The 23,243-nt window shown below is 47.1% G+C and overlaps 2 protein-coding genes across 2 annotated transcripts in view; one reads left to right on the top strand and one right to left on the bottom strand.

Moving 5' to 3' along the window:
• The window catches only part of DLEC1 (DLEC1 cilia and flagella associated protein), a 37,896-nt gene extending 27,438 nt beyond the window's left edge, over positions 1 to 10,458 (top strand). Inside the window, exons 28-36 of the mRNA XM_054191993.1 lie at positions 391 to 525; positions 2,376 to 2,498; positions 3,253 to 3,347; positions 3,439 to 3,523; positions 4,391 to 4,591; positions 5,473 to 5,634; positions 7,218 to 7,371; positions 7,986 to 8,106; positions 10,335 to 10,458. Of these exons, the coding sequence (XP_054047968.1) occupies positions 391 to 525; positions 2,376 to 2,498; positions 3,253 to 3,347; positions 3,439 to 3,523; positions 4,391 to 4,591; positions 5,473 to 5,634; positions 7,218 to 7,371; positions 7,986 to 8,106; positions 10,335 to 10,458 (1,200 nt within the window). The remainder of the gene's footprint in view (positions 1 to 390; positions 526 to 2,375; positions 2,499 to 3,252; positions 3,348 to 3,438; positions 3,524 to 4,390; positions 4,592 to 5,472; positions 5,635 to 7,217; positions 7,372 to 7,985; positions 8,107 to 10,334) is intronic.
• Positions 10,459 to 10,637: 179 nt separating this feature from the next.
• ACAA1 (acetyl-CoA acyltransferase 1) lies at positions 10,638 to 23,151 on the bottom strand. Its single transcript, XM_054191994.1, has 12 exons — positions 22,918 to 23,151; positions 21,705 to 21,798; positions 21,349 to 21,406; positions 20,416 to 20,495; positions 19,914 to 19,956; positions 17,632 to 17,730; positions 17,122 to 17,202; positions 15,036 to 15,226; positions 14,757 to 14,936; positions 14,156 to 14,211; positions 13,233 to 13,378; positions 10,638 to 12,682 (listed from the first exon to the last, which is right to left on the bottom strand). Exons 1-12 carry the CDS (start codon positions 23,122 to 23,124, stop codon positions 12,607 to 12,609), a joined length of 1,311 nt encoding a protein of 436 aa, XP_054047969.1. The 5' UTR covers positions 23,125 to 23,151; the 3' UTR covers positions 10,638 to 12,606.
• Between the last annotated feature and the right edge of the window lie 92 nt (positions 23,152 to 23,243).

Below are 23,243 nucleotides of genomic sequence, written 5' to 3'. Positions count from 1 at the left end.
TGATCAGATACTTTTTAAAATACTGTTATTAATAAACTAATGCCATTTTTACATTAAAGTGTTAAGACAGCTAAAACTCCTCAGTTTGGGTCTACTTTTCTCACGGGTGCTTTGTGGTGTCAATGTGTGCAGAATCTCACCTGCGAAGTTCAAATTGCAGCTAACATTTAGGAGATATTTATCCCAATAGCGCTTTTTCCAGGGGGTTCAGGAGCAGTTTCAGGAGAACAAACCTATGCATGAAAAAATGTCCAGTTTTTGTGCCAGAAAGAAAGAAACTGAAGCTGGCCATATTTCCTGAGTACCGCAGCAGTTCCCTGAACACTTCACTTGCATTCCTCCTCTGCTGCGTAACAGTTTTAACCATTCCCCGCCCTTGTGTCCCTGCAGTCTTCAGCCACTGACAGCAAAGAGGAGGAAATCATCACTCAAGAACCTACAATACAGAAAATTGTCTCTGTACTTATACGACCTCATGAAGGGGTTCCTGCAGACAACCCCTACTCCATTACTCCAAGACAGATTGTAAGCTTTTACCTTTTCTTTGTGCTTAGATGTAGCATATTTTCTGCAGGACAGAGGAGGAGGAGGAGGAGGTAGCTTTGGTTTTGGGTAGAGACTACTAAACAGTGAAACAGTTGGCTGGGAGGCTTTGGGATCTTGAAGATGACTATGAGAAGAGTTTGCAAAGTCAACAGAAAAAAGGAAGTGTCTTACCTACATTTGAGCAGTTAACTGATGACTGGAATTAAGTGTTCAGATGTACTAGGCTCTCTAGAGTGGCATCTCCGGTCTTCCCACTTTGGGCTGCCTCAGTGAAATGTGGGGTATTAGGCGGGAGGCATCCAGCGTGGAGTTGGAACCATTTTACTTAACCAGAGTAGGTTTGCTAAGTAGATGTGGTGGAGTTGGAAAGCAGACTGCGGGGAAAGGCGTGCTCTGTAGAGAGCTCTTCTGGATAAACAGTTGTAACCCACAGTACTTCAAAAGTAACTGGTGCAAAAAGGGGCCACAGTGTCGCAATTCCTTAGGAATAAGATAAAGCAAAGACAGCACTGGAAAGATCTAACTACGACAGGGTTGCCCAAAACATCAGTGTGTCTGTTTTGATTCTTAAATCAAGTTTTGTGCCAAAGGGTTTCAGTTACCAGTTAGAATGAGCTAAAGATTACATAAATAATTACAGAAGTGGCATCTCAAAGCCACGAAGCCTCCAGTCAGCTCTGGGGTGTCTGAAGCTGAGATAGCTCAGAGAAACAAGTGCTGCATTGTGGAGGCAGCCTCTACTGCGTGTAGCCGGCAGTGAGCTTGGCCCATGTGGAACGGGGTTGATGCTTATGGAGCCAGTCAGGTATTCCTCTGCTGAAATGTTCTCCATGTTTCTGCTGTGACTCCAGGAGGGTCTGTTGGCTCAGGTGTTGTGTAGCACAGTTCCATGGTTGAGCAACCAAGCTGTCTATGACCACAATGCACAGACCCTGCAGTGTTGTAGGACATGCTATAGCTCTGCTCTGGCCCTGCTGGACCTTAGGCAGAGCTTTGTTATGCTCCTCACCACTCTGAGCAGGGGAACGCGGTGCAAGGAGAGCTGAGCTAGTTTTGCTTCTACAGAACGTAGGTCCAGCAAGACCAAACATCTCACCCTGTGATCACATGAGATCGGGGAGTTTGCGTCTGCGCAGCACTAGGCTGAGCGCAATACATACCACATGGGCCCTGAGTTTACAACCTTGGCTAGATGTGAATTGCCTCTTCAGGGAGGTGGCAAAGATTTTTCTGCAGCAATAGCAGGATTTAATCATAACCTGCCGATGTTTCTGCAGCAATAACAGGATTTAACCATAACGTGCATAACGCACCTAAAGAAAGCAGAATCTATTCAACCTGTAAATCCCGGAAAATCCACCATAGCTGGCTAGTGCATTTGATTACATTCCCTGCTGTCATGTAAAATAAAAAAGCTGAGAGTAAACTGAACTGTAAAATACTCTTAATTCTCACTTGCAACTCTTCAAAAAATGTTTTTTGCATCTGTGAGTGCTGTCAGTTGTGGGATAATCATCTGAGTTGGCTGTGGATTAAGAGTGGCCAGAACTGGGTATTTTTAAAAACAAACAGGTAGGTACATCTGTTTGGGTACTTAGGGAGTTGTCTGTGACTGTGCTCACACTCTGTTGATGCTACAGTGTGGCTACGCTGATATTAAGTCAGTTTCGTTGTCGCGTGTTGTCATTTTGGTGCAGGCCTGAGCGTAGCCCATCCCCAGGAGATTTCACGCTCCTTGTGCGACTCGGTTTTAGCACCTGAGCGTTGAGGGTCCTTGTGCAGCCCCAAGTAGGTCCCTGCACTGCTAAACGGTTGTCTCTCGACTGCAGGTGGTTCCAGGAGGTGGCAGCATCTCCGTTTGCATCTCCTTCACCCCACGCCTCCTGCCAGAGGCCGTGCCTGAAGTGCAGTGTGAAGGGTTTGTGCTGGGTTTCATGAGCCTAGACGACGAGGTAAAGTGACTGTCACAGCAAGTCTAAAGATGACCAGAAAATAAGCGTTTCCCTTCCTGTGATGTATGTACAGGCTGCTGTGTACCTGGGCAGTCTGTATAAACAGGCCTGTTCCTGCTACCCTGTACATCCTTCCTTAACGAGGGTTGTTCGTTTGTTGCATTTGTCTTTTAGCTTGGAAGCATTCTGGGGTGGGAATGCCACTGTCTTCTGACATTGTCTGGTGCCACAGACCCCAGACAAAAGCCCGGGGTTTGAAACACTATCACAACATCAGGTTTTATTGATAACAAGAGTTAACAATGGGACTGAGACTCAGGACTGCTGAGTTCTGTTCCTGGCTCTGCATCCACCTTCCTGTGTGAATTTGCACAGCCGATCTCTCCTCTGGGAAACTTCCTCTTCAACAACTGCAAGCGCAGCTCACAGGCGCTCTGCGATTCTCTGACATGAATCATTGCAAAGGTGCATAGTATAATGAATGAACGGCAATGGAATATTTAATAAAAACATCCTTAATGTTCCTAAGTCCTGGAGGAAGAAACACTCGCGTCTGTATTAACCGCAGCCATTCAGAGTTCAACTACCGCTTCGCTTTTGCTGTTCCTTGCACGTTGCCGTCATGTCTTACAAACGGGCAATACGGTGTCAAGTAGAATCCCTTTTTGGCTAACAGCCACTCGGGCTAAAAGTAGAGTTTCAGGTTTTAGTGCTATCATTTTATACATCACTTCTGTTTTTCTTTCGTTGTCAGCTTGCAAAGACGGTGCCTCACAAGGTGCATCGCAGACATGGCTATGAAGCCCCACCGTTACGCATAGACTTGCAAGCTTTCGTAAGGCATCCTCTGTAAGTACCACCGCACCAACGGCTGCTGCGTGTGCAGAATGAATCAGCCTGGAGAGAAGGGCTCTGACCAGCTCGGATTCTTTACACTCAGGTTAAAAGTAGACATGGATCATGACGGAGGAATGGTGTTTTATTCAATGGCAAGTGATCTCATACCAGATCAGCCTCTGTTAGGAGTAAGTATTTCCTGCACCAATGTATTCAGCTGTTTTGTAATGCTGTGCTACTGTAAGAATGCAGAACTGTGTGTGTGTGGTTTTTAAAATGCATATTTATCAGCAGTAGCCTCATGTTGCAATTTTCTATCTTGCACGTAACAAGATAGGTAAAACAAAAGGATTACAAGTACAACAAGGAGGTTGTAGAGAGGTGGGGTCGGTCTCTCCTCCCAAGTAACAGGCGATAGGACAAGAGGAAATAGCCTCAAGTTGCGCCAGGGGAGGTTTAGACTGGATATTAAGAAAAATTTTTACGCTGAAAGGGTTATTAAGCATTGGGAAGTAGTTAAGTCGCCATCCCTGGGTGTATTTAAAAGACAGGTAGGTGTAGTGCTTAGCGATATGGTTTAGTGATGGTTTTTGTCAGAGTTAGGTTGATGGTTGGACTAGAGGATCTGAAAGGTCCCTTTCAACCTAGACAATTCTATGGTTCTGCTTATTAGCCAGAAATAAGAGAGGCTGAGGTCAGACAATGCCTATTTCATATGTCTTTTTTTTTTTTCTTTGCACAGGAGTTTGTAAGTAGAAAAATAAGTACTTATTTTCAGGACATAAAGGTCTGATAGCAGCATGAGTCACTTAAAGCCATGCGGTCAGTTTCTGTGACCCTTGACATTCAAAGACTTGTAAACTTTATTACATTATTTGTATTTTGGTTTTTTTACTCAAGAAATTTTGAATAACACAAGTAGAAAATACTGGGTTGCTTTGGGGTAAAGTCCTTCGGATCCCTGGTGGTGACCAGGGTGGTGAATGACCAGACAGACCAGCACAAACCTCTCAAGGGAGTTAAAACTAACGAGTTTTGAATCATTTCTCCACCAGGTTTTGACAGATTCGGTAATGACTCAGAAATTGAAACTCATCAATTGCACTAAGGTTCCTCTGTACTTCAGGCTCCGTCTGTCTACGCCCTTCAGTCTGTCCAGCACAGATCCCCAAAAGAACACCAAAACATCCCACAGCAAGAAGGAGGAAAACGAACAGCAACCGCAACTTGTACTTTATCCACAGCAAAACATGCTGGTAGGCTCAAAAATAATAATCCTGTGCCAGAATAGATAGTTTAGTAATTGGTGTGTTAGTGTGGACCAGATGAACCACAAGAAAAACACAACCCATATAGAAATCTCCTAATTTCAGGGGAAATAGTGGTATATTCGCACATGCTAATTACTGCCGTTTTGCCCGCTATACTGCGGGTACAAAATATTTTTCTACAGCGGCCCTGATGTGCTTGTCTCATCAGCTCTGACCTGTTGCAAATTCCTGCAGAAAACCCTGGGGTTTTTGGAGCTTACCTAAATCAATAGCCATATATATGCTGGACAAATTGAAACATTTCCACAGCCTGCAGTCCCTCATTTCCTTAAATTAGATGAGGCAGCGCAAACAGAGAAAATCTGGTCTGGTTTGGGTGTACGCAATTGACATTACAGGAAACAAAGTCCTGGAGTCAAGAATTAGCCAGAGTGCAAAGAATGAATAACATTTGCAGTTTTGACGTGTGCTTCTCATTTTTTCAGTGTTCATTTTGACATGAGACACACACATCTTAATTGTGCGGGAAGAAAGAGGACTTACATTTTAAGACAGCCTTAGGAATATGGTATTTGTAACCTCGGGAATTAAGAACCTTCGTCTCGCTAGCGACTGTTTCTCCCCTGTGGTTCAGAGATCAGCCGTTCACCTTTACACTCCCTCTCCGTGTGCTGGATTCATAGGAAATAGCTGTGTTTTTTTCTTTAATTATAATGCTTTGTTCCAGTGGGAATTTGGTTGCTGGCATGACACCTTTGGGTTCCAGTGGGAAAACGTGTGCCTGGGCCTTTGAGCAGTGTTTACTTTGGATTTCCTGCACACAGTGTCTTCTTATGCGAAGGTCATCCGAATTCCTCTTCCCGCAGGTGAAAGTGTCATTCCACACAACTCTGGAGTTACTTACCTATCAACATTTGCCAGATACCCAGCTGCTTCCTGGATTCCAAGTGCTCCAGTTTGAGAACGGAGAGAGAAAGCTGAAGTTTAATCAAAATCTGGTCATCGAATATAGTAACCGCACTACCCAGGTAAGCTCAGAACTAGATCTCTGGGCCCTGAGAAAGGGCTATGTCGTATCAGCACCACGTCGTATCAGCGCCTCTGACTCAGAATGGACGTGCCTTAGGATTTGTGGCCAGCAGGTGGAGGGAGGTGATTCTGCCCCTCTGCTCCACTCTGGTGAGACCCAGCCCGAAGTGCTGTGTCCAGCTCTGGAGCCCTCAGCACAGGAAGGACATTGGACCTGTTGGAGTGGATCCAGAGGAGGCCACGAAGATGATCAGAGGGCTGGAGCATCTCTGCTATGAGGACAGGCTGAGAGAATTGGGGTTGTTCAGCCTGGAGAAGAGAAGGCTCCGGGGAGACCTTATAGCCCCTTCCAGTACCTAAAGGGGGCTACAGGAGAGATGGGGAGGGACTCTTTATCAGGGAGTGGAGTGATAGGACGAGGAGTAACAGTTTCAAACTGAAGAAGGGTAGAACTAGATTGGGTATTAGGAAGAAATTCTTTACTGTGAGGGTGGTGAGGCACTGGAACAGGTTGACCACAGAAGTTGTGGCTGCCCCATCCCTGGAGGTGTTCAAGGCCAGGCTGGATGGGGCTTTGAGCAGCCTGGTCTAGTGGGAGGTGTCCCTGCCCAGGGCAGGGGGTTGGAACTAGGTGATCTTTAAGGTTCCTTCCAACTTGAACCATTCTGTGATTCTATGATTTACTCGTCTTTGCAATACAGCCACCTCTAGAGTAAATTGTGTCATCCAGTTGAAGTGAATGGCCGTGGATTTGCAGAAGGCGATGGCGCTCTGTTGAGACTGCAGGTGACTCTCAGATGGACAGACAGGTTTTGGGTCAGCAGCCTGGTGCTGGTGCCCCAGCTCTTTGCTCAGCTTCATGGCCTGGATGATACAAAGGGCAGCCCCATCCCAGCGTGACTCTCAACGTCCTTCTGAGACACGGGGTCAGGACTGTCTCAACCAGTGTGCCAGCGTCTGAGTCACCAAGCCTTGCCTCCTGCAGTGCCCAAGCACGTCTTGAAAGTGTCCCGAGTCTGTCTAACTCATGTGGTGTGGTCACAGCCCACACACGTTTAAAGACCGATCTCTTCCAGATGGAAAGCTGTAAACGCCCCCAAGTCTTCAGCAGTTCCAGTACACTGCGGGCATTCTTTTTTTAATTTTGTTTTTCATACCAGGTATTTCTGAGGACTGATCTGTGTAAGATCCGAGCACCATATCTAAGATACAGTCACTTTAATAATAATCTTGGGCAATCTGCACAAATCGAATGACTCACAGCAGGCCATATACAGTCCTAAGGGACAAGGAGATGCTGTAATGTCTGTATCTCCGCAGAAAACCCTAATAACAGATCAGAACGTTCACTCCATGTTACTTCATTAAGACCACAGTGTCTGGTTTGAAAACCTATCCCAAAACAGTAAAACAAGCAACAACTTAATTCACTCAAACCTGTAAAATGGGGAATTGACTCTATTAGAAAAGAGCACAGAACAACTAAGTGCTTGAGGTAAGAATGTTCCAGCTGTAGCAGATGTTATTAAAGCCCTATGAAAATAAGGTGGGTTTTCTCCTTTCCCTTTCCTCTGTTTTGCAGCTGGTCCCAGTGACCGCGTACCTCACTGTTCCGGTTCTGGAGCTCTCTTGCGACACGGTGGATTTCAAGACCTGCTTTGTTGCACAGGCCAAGACTGAACACGTCTTCCTGTGGAACAGGAGTGGCTGTAGAAGTTACTGGGCTGCTTTGCTGGGTATTCTGGTTTTGCAATTGGAATTTTGTGTTATATAGTTTCACTATTCAGTGTTTTTCTTTAGTAAGACTGCAGGCACTCATTCAATTTATAGCAAATATATGATCGTGTCGGCTGCAAACATGCCAGGTCTGCTTCTGTTCTCACTTATGTGGGCTTTTTCTTTTTTTTTTTGTTTGGATGTTTGTTGTTTGGGTTTTTTTGACATCAGCGTATCTCTACTGATTTCAGCAGTTAATCAAACGATTGAATTACAGCCCTCACAGGTGGTGGACACACTTTGCTCCTTTATAGTACAATCCTCAGAGGCGACAAGAAGCAGCAGCTCCTCATGAGTTTGGTTTGAGCTTGTGCCTCATGATGTTAACAACAGGTGGATTTCAAAGGAAAGATCAGGGCCTTATTATTTTGACGTGGAGGCCATTGATCACTCCCCTTGATTAGAGGATGGAAAGAGCAACTGGCCACACGCAGAGAAAGCCTCTGTCAGTGCAAGACATGAGTTATCAATTGGCTAGTAGCAAGGAGGAGCATTGTTTTGAGTGCTACATGTTGTACAAACTTATACAAAGAGTCTTGTATTGCTTTGTTTGATATTTGCCCCTTCACTGCAGATGACCAGGAAAGGCATAATGACCTGGAAGTGTTTTCTGTCTCCCCTACTAATGGCATTTTGGAGGCGCGTGAAGGGGACCCACCTACCAAAGAGATTTTGCAGATCAGCTTTACTGCAAGGTACAGTTCACAGGGCTGAAATCTCGCTGTTTTTCCCTGTCAAGCCCAGACTTACGGTGTGAGTAGTCACTGAAAGCAGAGAGCAACTCTGCTCTGTTCATGGGTTATCTGGCTGCTCGCTCTGCTTCTACACTTGCCAATCCTGGCCTTCCAGCTGCTACGTTTTCCATGTAACCATGTTCCCTACACTGCTCCCTTATATGGAATTTCGTTTGGAATTGGCACCCAGAATTTCAGGCTTTAGATTTACCCTCTCAAAATCATGCTGTTCCCACAGCTGGCGTGACAACACGGACTACGTACCACCAGCTAAAATCCCTTTCCTTAGGGCAATGTCTTCAACAGAGGGCAAAGCTCAGGCCTGTAAACCAGTGTAGAGGCTGATACAAGAGTTGAGTCCTTTCAGCATCCAGCACTTTATTAGGACAGAGGGAGAACTGCATCTGGAGTAGTTCAGAATTCCCATAAAGCATCCGTTTGTCATGCAGAGAAGTGCAATGTCTTTTGCAGTTGCTCTCGGGGATCCTTCATCATCATTTATGTGGCTAAAAGTAACTTTTTGAAGTCCTGTACTTCCCTACCTGCATTCAGAGTTCCTCCTGATGAGGCAAATAGAGGAAAATGTTATTCCAATGCAGTGATAGAATTTGTTTTACTCTTCCTTAGCCTGGTGCAATGTTTAGTGCAACAGTCATCTTGATGTTTGATGAGAGAAAAAAAAAAAAAAAAAAAATCAATGTATTTTTGTTGCCTCTAGTCCAAATGTTTTCTATGCAACAAAGATAATGTGAGCTGCAGGCTCAGATGACCGCAAAGAACAGAAGAAAGCAGGTGAAAATTACTTTCATTGTCCTAATCATGTTTATGGCCATCTTATCACAACCTTTTGTCAAGGCTAGCCATAGTTGTGAATGTACGAGGCAATGACCCAGAGCCTTTAATGTCTTCGCTCTAATTAGGGAGATGCAACTCCTGTAGGAAAGTTCAGCTGCCATTACGAAGTGTTTTCTTGGAAGTTATCACATGGTGGCAGAAAGTTTGAGAGAGAGACAAGTCTACTCCTGTGATTTCAGTGACCACTGAACGCTGCTGACAGGGAAGGTTCAAGAAGCAAACTACAGCCGACACGTTACTGCCCAACCTCGGGACATGCCGCCCGCCCTCCATCGCTGGAGACTCTGAGACCTCAGTGGGACGAGGCCTGGAGCAGCTGCTCCAAGCTGTCCTCGCTCAGGGCCACACCATGGACCAGAGACCTCCCCAGGCTCCTGACCGCCTACATTTTTCTGGAGTGCTTGTGAATATGCCTGAAGCGCTTCTTTTTGTCTGACAGATACACTAATTAGCGTGCCTGAAAGTACCAGAAAGTACCGATGTTGCTGTGGAGCGGCTGGCCATCTGCTCAGCTCCAGACAAAGAATTCCCAACATAGCAGAGCCCAGGACCAGCGTGGCATTAGTAAATAATGATATGCGAGATGTGAGGTGGTTTTAATAATTCAGCTCCCTAAATCAGTGGTTTTCCTGCAGGGGAATTTTGCATGAGAGAGAAAAAAATACAAGTTGTCTGGCAGAACAGGCTCTTGCCCCAGGCCTTTACGATGGCCGTCTCTTCCCCGCAGAGAAGTCTCAGATGAACAGTCGCAGGAGTGTCGGGTAGCATTAGCCTTAGGAGAGTTACACTGTAAGAATTCTGCTTAGTGCACGGGATAAAACCGCACTTGCTGTAAGCTTTCTGATGTTCATTTACCACCTGGACTCTGTTAACTGCGACTTGTCTCAGGGGAGTTGATGGAAACTTTTCAATTTCAAACTCCGTCACAGGGATGAGTTTTCACATCGGGGCAGTGCAGGCTCCCAAACACTAGCCCCCAGCAGAGCGTCATCTTATTTATTTAACTAAAACAGAATTTAACAAGTAGAGAGTCACTCAAGTTCTTTCAAACATGAAGTTAATAATCCAATGTCTTTCCTTCGGGCACAAACTGGACCATTCTTTTCAAACATCCCCTATGTAGCCACAGGACGCAACGCCATGGAGCGAGATGGCCACCCGCAGACTCCACACTGACTTTGGAGCCCAGTGGCTTGTGACTCGAAGCGGTTCATGTCTCAGGGCACCGTTCCCCCCTTTTTCGTCCACAAAGTAACTTGTCTCATCCTTAAACACAGAATTGCAGTAAGCACAAAACAGCTGTAACTGAACTGTACTTTCCCTCTGCATTTTAGGAGTGACATTGAATATGAAACGATCGTGACCGTTACCGGAATGCTGGGAGAGAAGCCGTGCAAACTACAGCTCAGGGGGCGAGGAACATACGATGGGAAGTATGAAGACCCGTATTTCATTTAAGCAAGACAAGGTGGGACACGTCAAGGTAATGCGTTGGATGCAGATGTGCCATCAGTCGAGCCTGTATTTTCACCTACTTCAGTTGTTTGAATATGGACTGGAATTTTAGCAGAATGAAATTTTAAGTTATGAGGAAAAAAAGAAAAGCTCATGGTACTTTCAAGAAAACAGTCATAATCTCATTCTCTATTATTTTATTGCTGTGATAAACTGACCCTTTCCCACAGATCCGGGCTCTGCAAAATAATCGGGTTTAAATTGCAAAGCAGCTACGGTAACAGGCCAAAACCCTTTGCATATCACAGCCTGCCTCAAATTACAATTAAAGACCCTTCGTACCTTAAAAAACAGCTTTTGTTTTGCCTTGTTTATTTGTTTGACATTAAAATGGACATTGACACATAATAAAAGCAAGAATTAGAGAACAGGCCAGCATTCCCCTGGCTGTTTCCTCAATGCCGGAGATGAAAAGGGGAAGAGCCAACTTTCCCCGGACGCCTTGGAAAATTCCCAACCTGCATGTTTCATCATGCTTGGGTATTGAGAACATCCCCTTCGGCTGCAGAGGGAGGAACCTGCTTCCTTTTAATTCTTTCCCCCCACATGGTTCCCATTTACTCACACTTCTCTTTAAATGTTTTTAGTATTACTTTAGCTAAAGGTCACCGAAATTCCCACTTCTGAGCCTGTTAAGTTTTCCACTCCCACCATATAAAAGGTTTTTGTTAAAGGCAGTGTGTGCAGGGAGGAGGGGGCTGCAATCCACGCTGCAGAACAAAAGATGCGCCATAGCTGCCTTCTGCCTGCTTTAAAACAGACTCGTACCGGCACCAAGAGCTCAGTTCATACCCGGCGACCTCAGCGGGAAAAAAGGACCCTCAAAAGATGCTAATGCCCCTCTCCCTCTTCTAAAGAATTTAGTCTCTTTTTGCTCTAAAATACCACACATGATTGCCGAGTGACAAGGCTACAGAACAAGAATGTGAGAATATAAAATATCTCTCAAGCTAACGACGACCTCCAGCTACCAATCACCATAAAAAGAATACAAATATATTGCAAGAACCCAGTTGTATTAAGTGCAAAAACAAGAGCCAGCACAAAGAAATTCAGCCTCTGTTACAAACTTAAACACTTCTAACATGTCAACGATGACGAGTACATTTGATGACAACGATGATGAGTACGTTTCTTTTTCAAGCCGTTAGCTCTGAGTTTCAGTGGTCTGACAATTCCTCCTAAGAGGACGAACAGATGCGGGAGACCTTTACAGGATAAAACACACATTTCGCTGATGCTCATGTAGTGCTTGCAGTAAGAGTAATGCTGAAATCTGGTTTATGTTAGGTAAGTAAATATTATTAAGCATAAGCTTCTCTTCTAAGTTAGAGTCACACAAACTGATAATTAGAAATGTGTTGTAAAAGGTGGAATGGCCAATTTCAAATTCCTGGCGTCTATAAATCATCAAAACCGTTCTGTTCAGGCACCCCAACGGTTTGTTTGCTCCTGAGCAAAGTAATTTTTAGTCGTTCCACGTTCCCCCACTGGAGGCTTCAGGGCAGCTTGGTTAAACATCGAAAGGTACAGCCCATCCTCCAGCATGGGGACAATTTAAGACATAGCCGACTCACGGCTTGGACAGACAGAGTTGTAAAGGTGTTAAGTCTTTGCACTGCCTTCAAAACAAGCTCTTCTAGACTTCCTACGAGATGGTGAAATCTTTTCAGAAAACCCTGGAAAAGCCTCTTCACCTGCACTGATGTTTTCATTTTGAGCAACCGTTTTAGGCAATTTGTCATACAAAAATACCGTACCATGAACTACTTCTCGCTGATAATATTCACAGAATAAAGGGATCAATTAGATTAGAAATATTCACTCATGGTCGCCACAAAAGGGCCTGTAGTGGAACTTCAGCTGAGCTCACTTCTCGTGTCAGGATGTTCTCAGGCAAATGCCAGTTTTGCATTTTCCCACCTGCTTAATAGATCTGTATGATTTGTTCTGCTTCCCAATTTGTCCCTACAATTTGTAGATCTAGTAACGAATCCCTGAATCTGCTTGATTTCACAGTGCAAATCGTTTGCTATTACTAGCGAAGGCAGAGAATTAGCTGTTGCGTTGTTTCGTCGGTACAACTGGAGTTTAGTTCCCTGGGTACTCAAATACGGCTGCAGCGCCCATGCCCGTTCCAATGCACATGGATACAACGCCGTATGCTCTGAAACGAAAGAACACATGGAATTAAGAAAAAGACAGATCAGATTTAGATCATCTGGGGGAAAAAAGAATAAATTTGAGCTACGCACTGCTCTCCTGTGTGTCACCAAGAGATTCTAATTCTGGAGCAGGTCCTGGTGCCCTGGAGGGTGTTTGCAGAGCACATGGGGACACGTTTCTCTGCTTGCTTTCCGGCCAGGAGCAGTGTGCCAGGAGCAACTGGGAGGGCTGGGGCCAAACTGGCACAAAGCTGGATGCAGCCCAGGTTTGCAGAGCCGCCAGCTCCGAGCACTGACTGGCTGCTCTAACGCTGCACGGCAGAGACGTCTGCTCAGGGCCCTGCACCACCACGGACCAGGAGAGACTCTGCATTTGTGGGCAGCAAGACATTGCACAGCTCTCCGTGAAGAGAACCATCGGGAATTCGTGTCCAAAGCTAGCAAACGGATGGAGAAAGCTTGACCCAGCCTGATGGTTACTTCTGAGCCCAAGTTCCTCACCTACACATAAGGCATTACAGCGAATACAGAATACCGTTCCTCAGTGCTCACCTTCTCCCTCTGCGCTTCAATTCATTGAGCAAAGTGACAACTTGACGAGCACCAGTACAGCCCAGTGGGTGCCCCAGTGCTATTGCTCCTCCCAGCGGGTTGACCTTCTCCATGGGGATGCCCAGCTTTTCAACACAGTACACGGCCTAGAAAGACGGAGGGAATGGTTTCATGGAGATGCTCTCACCGCCGTTAGCTTTCACCCCTCTTGCAATAGAGAGCTAAGAGGACTGCAGAGAAGACTGGTGGTCTCGTCCACATATAGAAAGGGGCAGCAAACAATCCCAGGCAGCTCTAAGGGCCTTCAAAAGATTTGTGCTCAAAATGAGTTTAGCTCAAACTATGTTTATTATTACACAAACTCCACATCATTGTGTCAGCTGCTCTTAAAGGATTAAACAGTACTTTTAACATGGTCCTGACTCCAGCCGGACCGTGCTTCCCAGTGGAAAGGAGTGGAGCCGCATTGCAAATCCAGAGCACAGGCCTGTCAACTTCATCTCTAACTCAGCACACGTACCTTCTGATGGGCAGGTCACAGGTTTGTGAAAGACACGGTACTGACGTTTCTACCTTTCATCAAGGACCTCCGAACTGGTGAGTGCAACACACTGACATCACCCAGTAACAAATTACAGCCCTTGTGAAACACAAGTTTTGCAAGTTGGTATGAGGATACGATAGTAAAGATTACGTTCTTATTCAGTGGACGTATTTTTCTCAGATTTTTTTTCAATATTAAGCTGTATAAGCAATGCCCTGCTTATTTTTATTTGAAGGAAAGGCAATACAGCCTGCGCATGTTATTAACGTTTGGCTGAAGACGTAATACGTGGAACAAATTCAAATCTTAATTTGGAGACCAAGCTGAAATGCACTCAGTTACCACGGAATGTAGCAGCTCGAACAGGACGATCACTCACCTGGCTTGCAAAGGCTTCATTAATTTCATATATATCGATGTCATTCAGAGTCAGACCTGTGGTTCAGAAAAGTCAGGATTTAAAAGGAGGTATTTTTGCCTTATAACTACATCAAAGAGAATAATTCACTTAAAGCCTCCCTTTACAAATCCTAGTTCTACTCCACTAATGACAATAAGAGGGGGACCTGGGCCCCTGTGGGGTACCTACACTTGTACGCACGTTTATGTACAACAGCGCCTAAAGACTGTAAAACATCACAGTCCATGGTACTGTGTCACTGAGTTCACCAAGTTTCCTTAGATTAAATGTTATTTCTTTGCAGAGGGATTAAAGACTGAAGGGTATTTCGAGACTGAAAGATAAAACTATAGGTGAGCATGTGACCACAGCAATGACAGGCCAACGCAACAGTAATTATCAGTTATAAAAGCTATTTAACCTGATGAGTATGATAAGGATCTCTTAAGGTTTTGAATTTAAGTTCACTGTTCCTACGGCTGATAGCTGCACACGCTGGAAAACTATAACCTCAGTTTTCAGTCCACAGAGTCCAATCTGCCTTGTGCCCAACAACGTACGAACGATGAGCGGTTCTTACCCGCCTTCTCCACAGCGACTGGGATTGCGTAGGCTGGTCCTATGCCCATGACGTCGGGTGGGACTCCAACCACAGCAAAGGACCTGAGCACCCCCAGGACCGGGAGTCCCAGCTGTGCTGCTTTCGAGCGTTTTGCCAGGAGAACAGCAGCCGCTCCATCACTCACCTGGCTGGCATTACCTGTTGGAAGAGATCCAGTAACACCTTTTTTGCCTGGGCACGTTCTCTTACAAGGCAGGTAAAGGACAGGAACAAGAGGAATTTAAGAACAGAGCTGACCTGCTGTAGTGCTACCATCCTCTTTGAAGGCAGGCTTCAGCTTCGCCAAACCCTCCAGGGTCGTGGAGGGTCTAATCCCTTCGTCTTGGTGCACGGTGATTGTTTTTTGGTTGCCTTGATTATCTAGAACAGTGGTCTTCACTGGAACAATCTCTGTTTTAAAGAGTCCCATCTGCTGAGCTTTTGCTGCTCTGTTAAAGAGTAGGAAAGGTTAAATATTGTGGAGGCGAACTGCAAGAGAACTAACGTCAAGGAAACCAGTTAGTAAGAGAATAAACTGAAGCGTGACTTGGTACACAGGTACCTCACCGAGTAGTGGACAAGAAGACAGGAGAATACTTATTTCCATTCATGGGAAGATAAACTTCTTACCTCTACATCACAGGAAATAGATCACTAACATTATGAGCATTTCACCCCAAATCCAGGTCAGAGGATCACATGCTTCTGAGCAAGATCCCCGTTCTGTTCCCATCGAGACCTTTGTGACCGACTGACCACCACCAGCCCACAGCATGAAGCCATACCTGTCCAGTGGTACAGTCACATCACAATTGTAAGAAAATAAACGAACCCTGGTCTTCAAAACATCAGTTCTTATTTTTGAGTTTAAATGGGACAAGTGGGCTAAGCTTCCACATAACGCTCGTGATTTCTGACAAGTTAAGGAATGCCTGGAGTTTTGTCCTGGTTTTGTCCTACTAAAGGCAAGTTGAGTAGACCACATACTTCATGTATGTGGTCTACCTTTCATCAAGGTAGATGATGACCACATACTTCATGTATGATCTTCTGGCATTTAAATGTAAGCTTTGAACCCCAAATGACTGCGACTTATGTTGCATAGTTCAGTGTGACTAGTAGAAGGGTATCACTTGAAGGTGCAGTGAAGACAGACAGGGTCTGGTCCCTCAGACAGCAGCATTAGCAGTAGGGAACAACTGACATGACCAGACTGATGTAAGCAGGCAGAATGCAATTAGCTAAATTAGAATTAGCTAAGGGCACATACTGTTAATCTTTCATATCAGCAAGGTATTTCAAAGCCTCCACAGTAAAGCTGATTTAGAAGATTCACCTTCCAGCAGCAGAGCACCCTTTACAGGGAATACACACTGGAGACTGAGAGCTTGTTTTACCCCTTTGTCACTTTACACTTTTACTAATAAAATGAAAATATTTAATACTCCCAGGTAAGCGAGAGCTAGAGCAAAGTGCTGAAGGACAGACACATCAGTAGCTCTGCAGACATCCTGAGACCAAGGCCAGAAAATCACCCCTTTCCTCATGCGAGAGGCGAGGATCGCGTTCACATACCCTTTTGGGTTATCGGTGTCAGTGAGAAAGGCTGGCATGCCAAGTTCCCTAGAAGCAGGGCCAGAATTTAAAGGTTAACTGGCCTGTGCAGTGCCTTCCTGGATTAGATAAGTAATTGGCCGGGGCGATGCTTAAACAGAGCTCTGAAAGTTAGTTTAACTCTTTGACAGCAGCAACGTTAACGTACCACCTGTCACCGGACTGACAGAACAGCCCCCGGGATCCCAGGGGTCAGTTTACTTTGGCAGTGATTTAACCCAAGAGGAAGGTCATTAGAGGTAGAACTGGACTCACTTGGAGCCAAACACCTGCAGCGAAGAAAAGCCTCTTCTCAAAAGCTCGGCAGTTCTCTAGAAACAGCTACGTTGAAATATTCCCGCTTAGGAAAGGTTCCTTCTGCTGCCGCTCCCGTGTTCAGTTTCAAATGATGCCGAGCCAAAGCCACTACGAAAATACTGAACCACACATTCGTTCCAGAAACCTCGTGGAGGCTGCATCCCTTGGATGCTGAAAAGCACAGGGTGCTCACTGCTGAAGGCTCGTGCGGCCTGACACGGCGCAGGGTTAGGCACACAATCCCCGGTTCCTTGTCACACAGCCTGGGACGTGCTCTGGTCTTCGCTCTGACCATCTCAAGCCTCTTTACTCACTATTAAGGTTTGGAAAGCAACGCAAAGGCTGCACTTAACCGCTCTTGGGAAGTAGCAATGTGTTTTCTACTTGCATTCCTTAACTAAAAGGTTAAAAAAAAAATAAAATGTGCATTTACTTTTGTTGGGAAGCCAAGGCAAAGGCATCTTGCTTCTTTCGGGAAACTCCAAACTTCTCTGCCACATTTTCTGAGGTTATTCTGGGGAAAACAACATCATAGAATTAATGCAATGACACAGCTAACGGAGCTGCAATTGGCTTCTACTAAGACAACTCAAGGTCCAAGCACTGGCTTTAGTCTCAAAGCGAACTGCTGCCTTCTCAACCGAGAACTGCTGGGAAGCAGCAGATCCTGAATCGAATCCAGAGACAAAACAAGGTTCAAATCCACTCTGAAGTTTCTGCTCATTAAACCACTGAGCTTAAGACGCAAAACAAGAGAATCTTTCATGGGAGCTGCTGATCTTCCCCCCCATTTCACACCATGACTCCTCAACCATGACCAAGGAGGATGCCGACACATGCAGATCCCACCCCACGACGTTTGGATTGATTTGAAACAGCATTTGTCACCATGGACACAGACCATCGAGAAAATCCTTAAACTCTGGGAAGAAGAACCACTTACCCCATAGGAATAAGACAATCTCGAGCTTTGCTGTTTTCCATCATACTGGAACTGATATCACCAGGGTTATTTGCATTTCTGAGGGACATCGTTTCCACGCTAAACACAAGAAAAATTTGAGTTTGCTGCCAGTGCTTTCACACTATATTTGCAGTAATTGCTCAGTTAAGACTGATCAAAAGCATAGTATCTCGACAACGTGCTTTCCTTTCATCCCAGAGAAACACAGCTATTAAGAACTGGCTGAGGCAGAAGCTCTTCAATCATCAATATAAGCATTACCACGAAATGAAAACAGATTGCTAGATTAAATTGGTCCTTGTTTCACCAAGAACGGGATACCAATGTCAACAGCTAATTTCTCTTATTTCCACAGCTAGGAAGGAATCGTTCCCGATTCTGGCACTTCTGTCCTCAAACGTAACGAGAAATCTAAACTGGAGTTTCCAGCGAGATTGTCAACAGCCATAAAAATGCCACCTACAGCCTAAGAACTGCTTGGCAGTATAATAAGAAAAGCATTGAGCAAACCATGACAGAGACCTCAGTGAATTATGGCATTTGTATTTCGCAACACGGAGAATTTAAGACATGGATCCCAGAGGCTGCAGTCTTTCCCCTACAAGTGAGGTAACGGATTGAAGGCATCCAATTTTACTGTATAAATACACAGCCATCACTTAAGACTAGTGAGCTTTGTATGTCAGTCTAGACCATGAAGCCTACCATGGGAAGAGGGTTTCAATTGTGCTCTGCACCGCAAAAATACATTATGAAGAGTAAGTAACAAAGAAAATATTCCTGGAAAATGCAAGACAAGCAGAAAATAAGGCTTTTCCCCAAGCAGCTTATAGTTTAAATTCCTGACAGCACTTACTAACTCTAATATGGGACGCTACGTTACTTGACTTCAGCTGCGCCTACCTCCAGATGGAAGGTATAGAATTGGGCTTTAAGCAAGAGCAAACCACAGCTACAGCATTTTGTGTTTTCATCCAGTGTCTCTCCGCCTACAGAATGGGTGAGTCCTCTCAGGGGAAGAGCACGACCGGGGATAAACCCAGCTCACAAATGCCATTTGTAACATATGGATTTTATATCTTCATGGAGGTCCCGGCGGGGTAGAGGCCAGAAAACGTCCCCCAGTGAAGCGTGGTGGCCGGCATTCCCAGAGGCACAAGGGCTGGATCCCAAACCCTTTGAGCCTTTCAGTACCTTCAAGCGTATAATTTTGGAAGACGGTGACAAGCAACATCTTGAAACAAAAGTGTGTTAACACGCAGGAGTGAAAAGCATCACGTGCTCAAGCACAAGCGTTCCCGTGAAGACCCAGTGCCCAGCCTGCAGCAGAGGAACATGCCTGTCTTGCTGAGCTGTTTATTTCGCAGCAGTCTAAGAAGGGCGTTCTCAGCATCAGATCTTGCTCAACCAGGTACGCGCAGGTGTTGAGAAGTTGTAAATATAAATATTTTCCTAAGGGCTACCAGATGACTGTGTAAATCAAGAAAGATTTAGAGCTACCAAGGTAAAGAAAAAGAGAAATCCAGTATTTTAGCCTCAGGAGTACTGAATTCTTCTTTTTTCCATTCGTTCTTCTGACATGAACGTGTACATGGTCACTGGTATTTCTCCAAAGCCAACCTAACATTTACACAATCTTCTAAAAAATAAACACTTCTTATGATGTTAGAACTGAAGCAAAGAACAGCGTGCCCATCGACTGCAGAAGAACATCTGCTCTAAGTCTATAGAACAGTTATTAGCATGGGTCTTCTAAGTGGTCTTCTAAGACACTAGTTAATCAGAGATTAGTTAAAAAGCTAATTATGGCAGGCTCTTCCAGGCTGTCAGAGCTCTGCACAGAAGTGGTGTCTTACAGCAGGGCCAGAGGACCCTAATAAAACAGGCTCATTGCGTGCTTCTAAGAGGTACTCAGCCTCTTACTGCAACCCCAGCAGACATGTCACCGAGACCAACATTTCCATGAGAATTAAAGGATTTTAAAGCACCCTCCCTCAGACTCTTTAAGATGACCTTATCTTCTGCCAAAGTACTCAGAAGCCTCTAGAAATACATTAATTGCATCTGCAGCCACCACTTAAATTCAGGTCCTAATTCTAGAGTTTATTTACCCATTTGTCAAACGAGGACAGCACCTACTTCCTTGGTGGGGACAGACCTGGTTGGAAGGGATTTCTAACTGCTCACACAAGAGCTTCTGCAGAGGGACTGAGCGCTACTGTCAGGCAGCCTACGCAAGTGCCATAAAAAGACTTTCTTACCCGCAGGCCAAGCCAATGTCATACGATCCATTTCGGATGCCACCTGTAAAAGCAGGGCAGAGACAACCTTACTATCATTAGGAGCAAAAGCACTTCCATTCCAGCTGCGGTTCCATGGACACCTGAGGCATCCACTACAGCCAAATGGGGTGTTCCCTCTGCGCTACCGCCTGCCGGAATGCGAGCCAGGTCAAGGAGCTGGTGGGGCTGAGGACAAACCAAGACCTGATATGCAACCAGGGAAGACAGGGGGGACCCTTCTAGAAGCCGCCCGATGTGGAAATGATGGCAGAACTCATCCTCAGAAAACCGAGTTACTTCTATAGGGGTAAACTCGGCCACTCGAGGATATAAAAGCACTGAACCAACACCACAATGAAAATTTCTAACAGCAGAAGCCATTATCACTATTTTTACTGCTCAGAGAGATTTGAGGATGGGAGAAATGAGCGCTTGGGGCGGGGCAGGCATCAACTCTGATCCGAGCGCCCATAACGCTTACCAGCTATGTTGATAATGGCTTGTAGTCCAGAGGAGCACTGCCGGTTCACGCTCGAGCACGGCACCGTCTCTGGAATACCACTAGAAAATAAGACAGCGTTGGCAAAGGCTCAGTGACAAAAACCACGCCACAAAGCAAACATCCAAAGACAGCATTAAGCCATCTGATTAAACTTTAACCCTGAAGTTCAAGACAGATGCCTTTACGCGTTTGTTGACCTATTTGGTCCTGCACCAAGCCAAGGCAAAGTTCATGGATAACTTCCACATGTGATATGTAAGCGGCTCCGAGTGCTGTTTCCCCACAGGCCTGTCTTCAGAAGGTCCTCGGTAAGCAGGACCCTCTCGTGTGCCTGGTTCCCGAGCTCTGACCAAAAGGCTCTGCGATATTTATATCGCGACGCACATGCAAGAATTACTGGTGGGCTGCCTCTGCACCTCTCCAACGTGGTGGCTGTGCACTGATTGACAGAAACAAACACCACTTGGCAATAGGCACTGGCTGAAATATTTGGAAGCCGGGAGCCAGCTCAGTACAAGCCATTGACCTCAACACCAGGAAACGAACAGAAAGACCCGAGACAAGTCCATGGTTTCAGGCCCACGCAGAGCAGACAGAAGCGCAGCCTCGCAGTACGGAGTGGCAGCGGGTGCAGCTGGGAGCCCACAAAACAAGATCTCCCCTTCAGAGGCTCGACACAGGCGGCACAAACTGATTAACCGGCCTCACCTCTGCCTCCCTGTCCCTTTGCCAGCAGTGTTCGCCAAACCCCGCCACGGTTCTCCAAACGCTCGATCGAAGTCTAATTTCTAGGCAAAAGGTGATTTGCTGTCGCTTCTTAGGAGCGCAGCAGCCTCACTGCAACCTCTGCCCCAGTGCTGCTCTGTAGCCAAGGCCTGAGAAGGGGAAGGAGGAGGAACCTTGAGAGTTTACCTTAGAAACTGCGCAACTCTTGCAATCAAAGCGCCAGCTCCAGGCTGCAGCACATTTCCTGAGTGCAAAGATACGATTCCAGTCAATGGGTTGCGTTTCCCTCACTATTTGCTGCAGGCGTCGAAGGGATGTTGACGTCGCCACGCCTTGGTACCATCCGGCACCCAAATCAGAGCCCCACCACTTGACAGAACAGTCGTGAAGGACACACGGATTTCATAAACCTAAGGCTACACATGAACCCCTACCAACCCCACGATACTTGCAAGCGTCCCATGGGACACCAGGAGCAGCGTGTCCCAGAGAGCCAGATCCAGACCAGGAGTTTTGTGTCGGGATGGAGGTGGTCCACTCACCCACACAGATGTCTCCCAGGGCCTCGGGACGAAGATTGACATCTTGAAGGACAGCCGTCATAACGGCAGACAGCAGTTCGTCGGGTGTAGTATCCTGAAAGCACAGGGGATTAGTGCAACTTAACAAACACCAGGAACTGCCCTGTCACCAGTTCACCCTCAGACTACTTCAGAGGGCACAGCACTTAGACAGCTTTACTCCACCTCTCAGCTCATGAAGGTCGTTGTTTTCCTCAAAAAGTAAAATTATTCTGTGTGGTTCTTACCCTGGGTATCTTTCAAGCACTGTAACACACGCTGCTTTCTTACCGAGCTCAGTTTTACATGAGCACGCTTTGTAGGGCCTTCAAAGCCAAATAACCACCATGAGTTATGTTGCAAGACTTAGCGAGTGGAGCCTCTGAATTCATTTAACAAGACCCATTTGGAGGATGACAAGCAAGGCACGTCCTTGGAGCCATCCTGGCACCGTGTTCTCGCCTCGATAGGAGACCCAAGGCTCTCTGCTGGCCACCCGGCGAGGAAAAGAGCCACTCAGGAGCAGGGTGGCAGGTCCGTGGAGATGCTGCTTTTCTAAGTAAGTGGTTACTCCGTTTGACCAAGCAGGTGCAAGCAGCACGGCAGAGACCTGCCCCGGGCTTCAAGGGGAGCTGCGAAACTTGTCAGTACCTTGGCTGGCTTTTTTGGGGCTGCCGGTGGTCCTGCTGCACCGGCGCCGCACACCTCGGCACCAAACCCTCAGAAAATGCTGCTTTGCGACTGTTACAAAGCGGAGCCCGGCTCCTGGGGAGCAGTGAGCAGGGATGGGGGTGCAGGGGGGTCCCCACCTCCCTGGGGAGGCTCAGAGCCTGTGGGGGTGGCCTCAGCACCTCAGGGGACCCCAGCCCAGCACCCTGGGGGGAACTCAGCGCCCGAGGGGACCCCAAACCACCCGGGGCGGGGGGACCCTTAGCGCTTGAGGGAACCCCGACCCAGCACCCTGGGGGGGGCCTCAATGCCTCAGGGGACCCTAACCCACCTGCGGGGGGGGGGGGTGTCGGCGCCTATGGGGACCCCGACCCCGCACTCTGGGGGCGCCTCAGCGCCTAAGGGGACCCCGATCCCGCACCCCGAGGAGACTAAGCAATCGGGGGACCCGGCCCCCGAGGGACCGCTGGGCCCCGCAGCTCCCCGGGAAGGGGACGGGCGGGCAGGGCCTTCCCCCGGTCCGTACCTTGAAGCCGCCGCGCTTGGCGCGGCCGATGGCGGTCCTCCGCCCGTGCACCACCACCACATCGTCGGGGCTGGTGGCCCCGGCGCGGCTCCCGCAGGGCGCGGCCCGAAGCCCGGTGCCGGTGCCCGTGCCCGGGGGGGCCGCGGCGAGGTGCCCCAGCACCAGCTGCACCCGCCGCACCGCACCGCTGCCCGGGCCCGCCGCCATCTTGTCACCGCCGCCGGGGGCGGGGGCGCCGAGGGACACACCCCCCTCATTTGCATGTCCTCACGCCCTCGTTTGCATGTCCTCACGCCCTCGTTTGCATGGCCACGCCCCCGGCCCAC

This window comes from Rissa tridactyla, chromosome 2, assembly GCF_028500815.1.
Source record: "Rissa tridactyla isolate bRisTri1 chromosome 2, bRisTri1.patW.cur.20221130, whole genome shotgun sequence".
Classification (NCBI taxonomy): Eukaryota; Metazoa; Chordata; class Aves; order Charadriiformes; family Laridae; genus Rissa; species Rissa tridactyla.
This window is presented reverse-complemented; position numbering and strand designations above follow the sequence as displayed.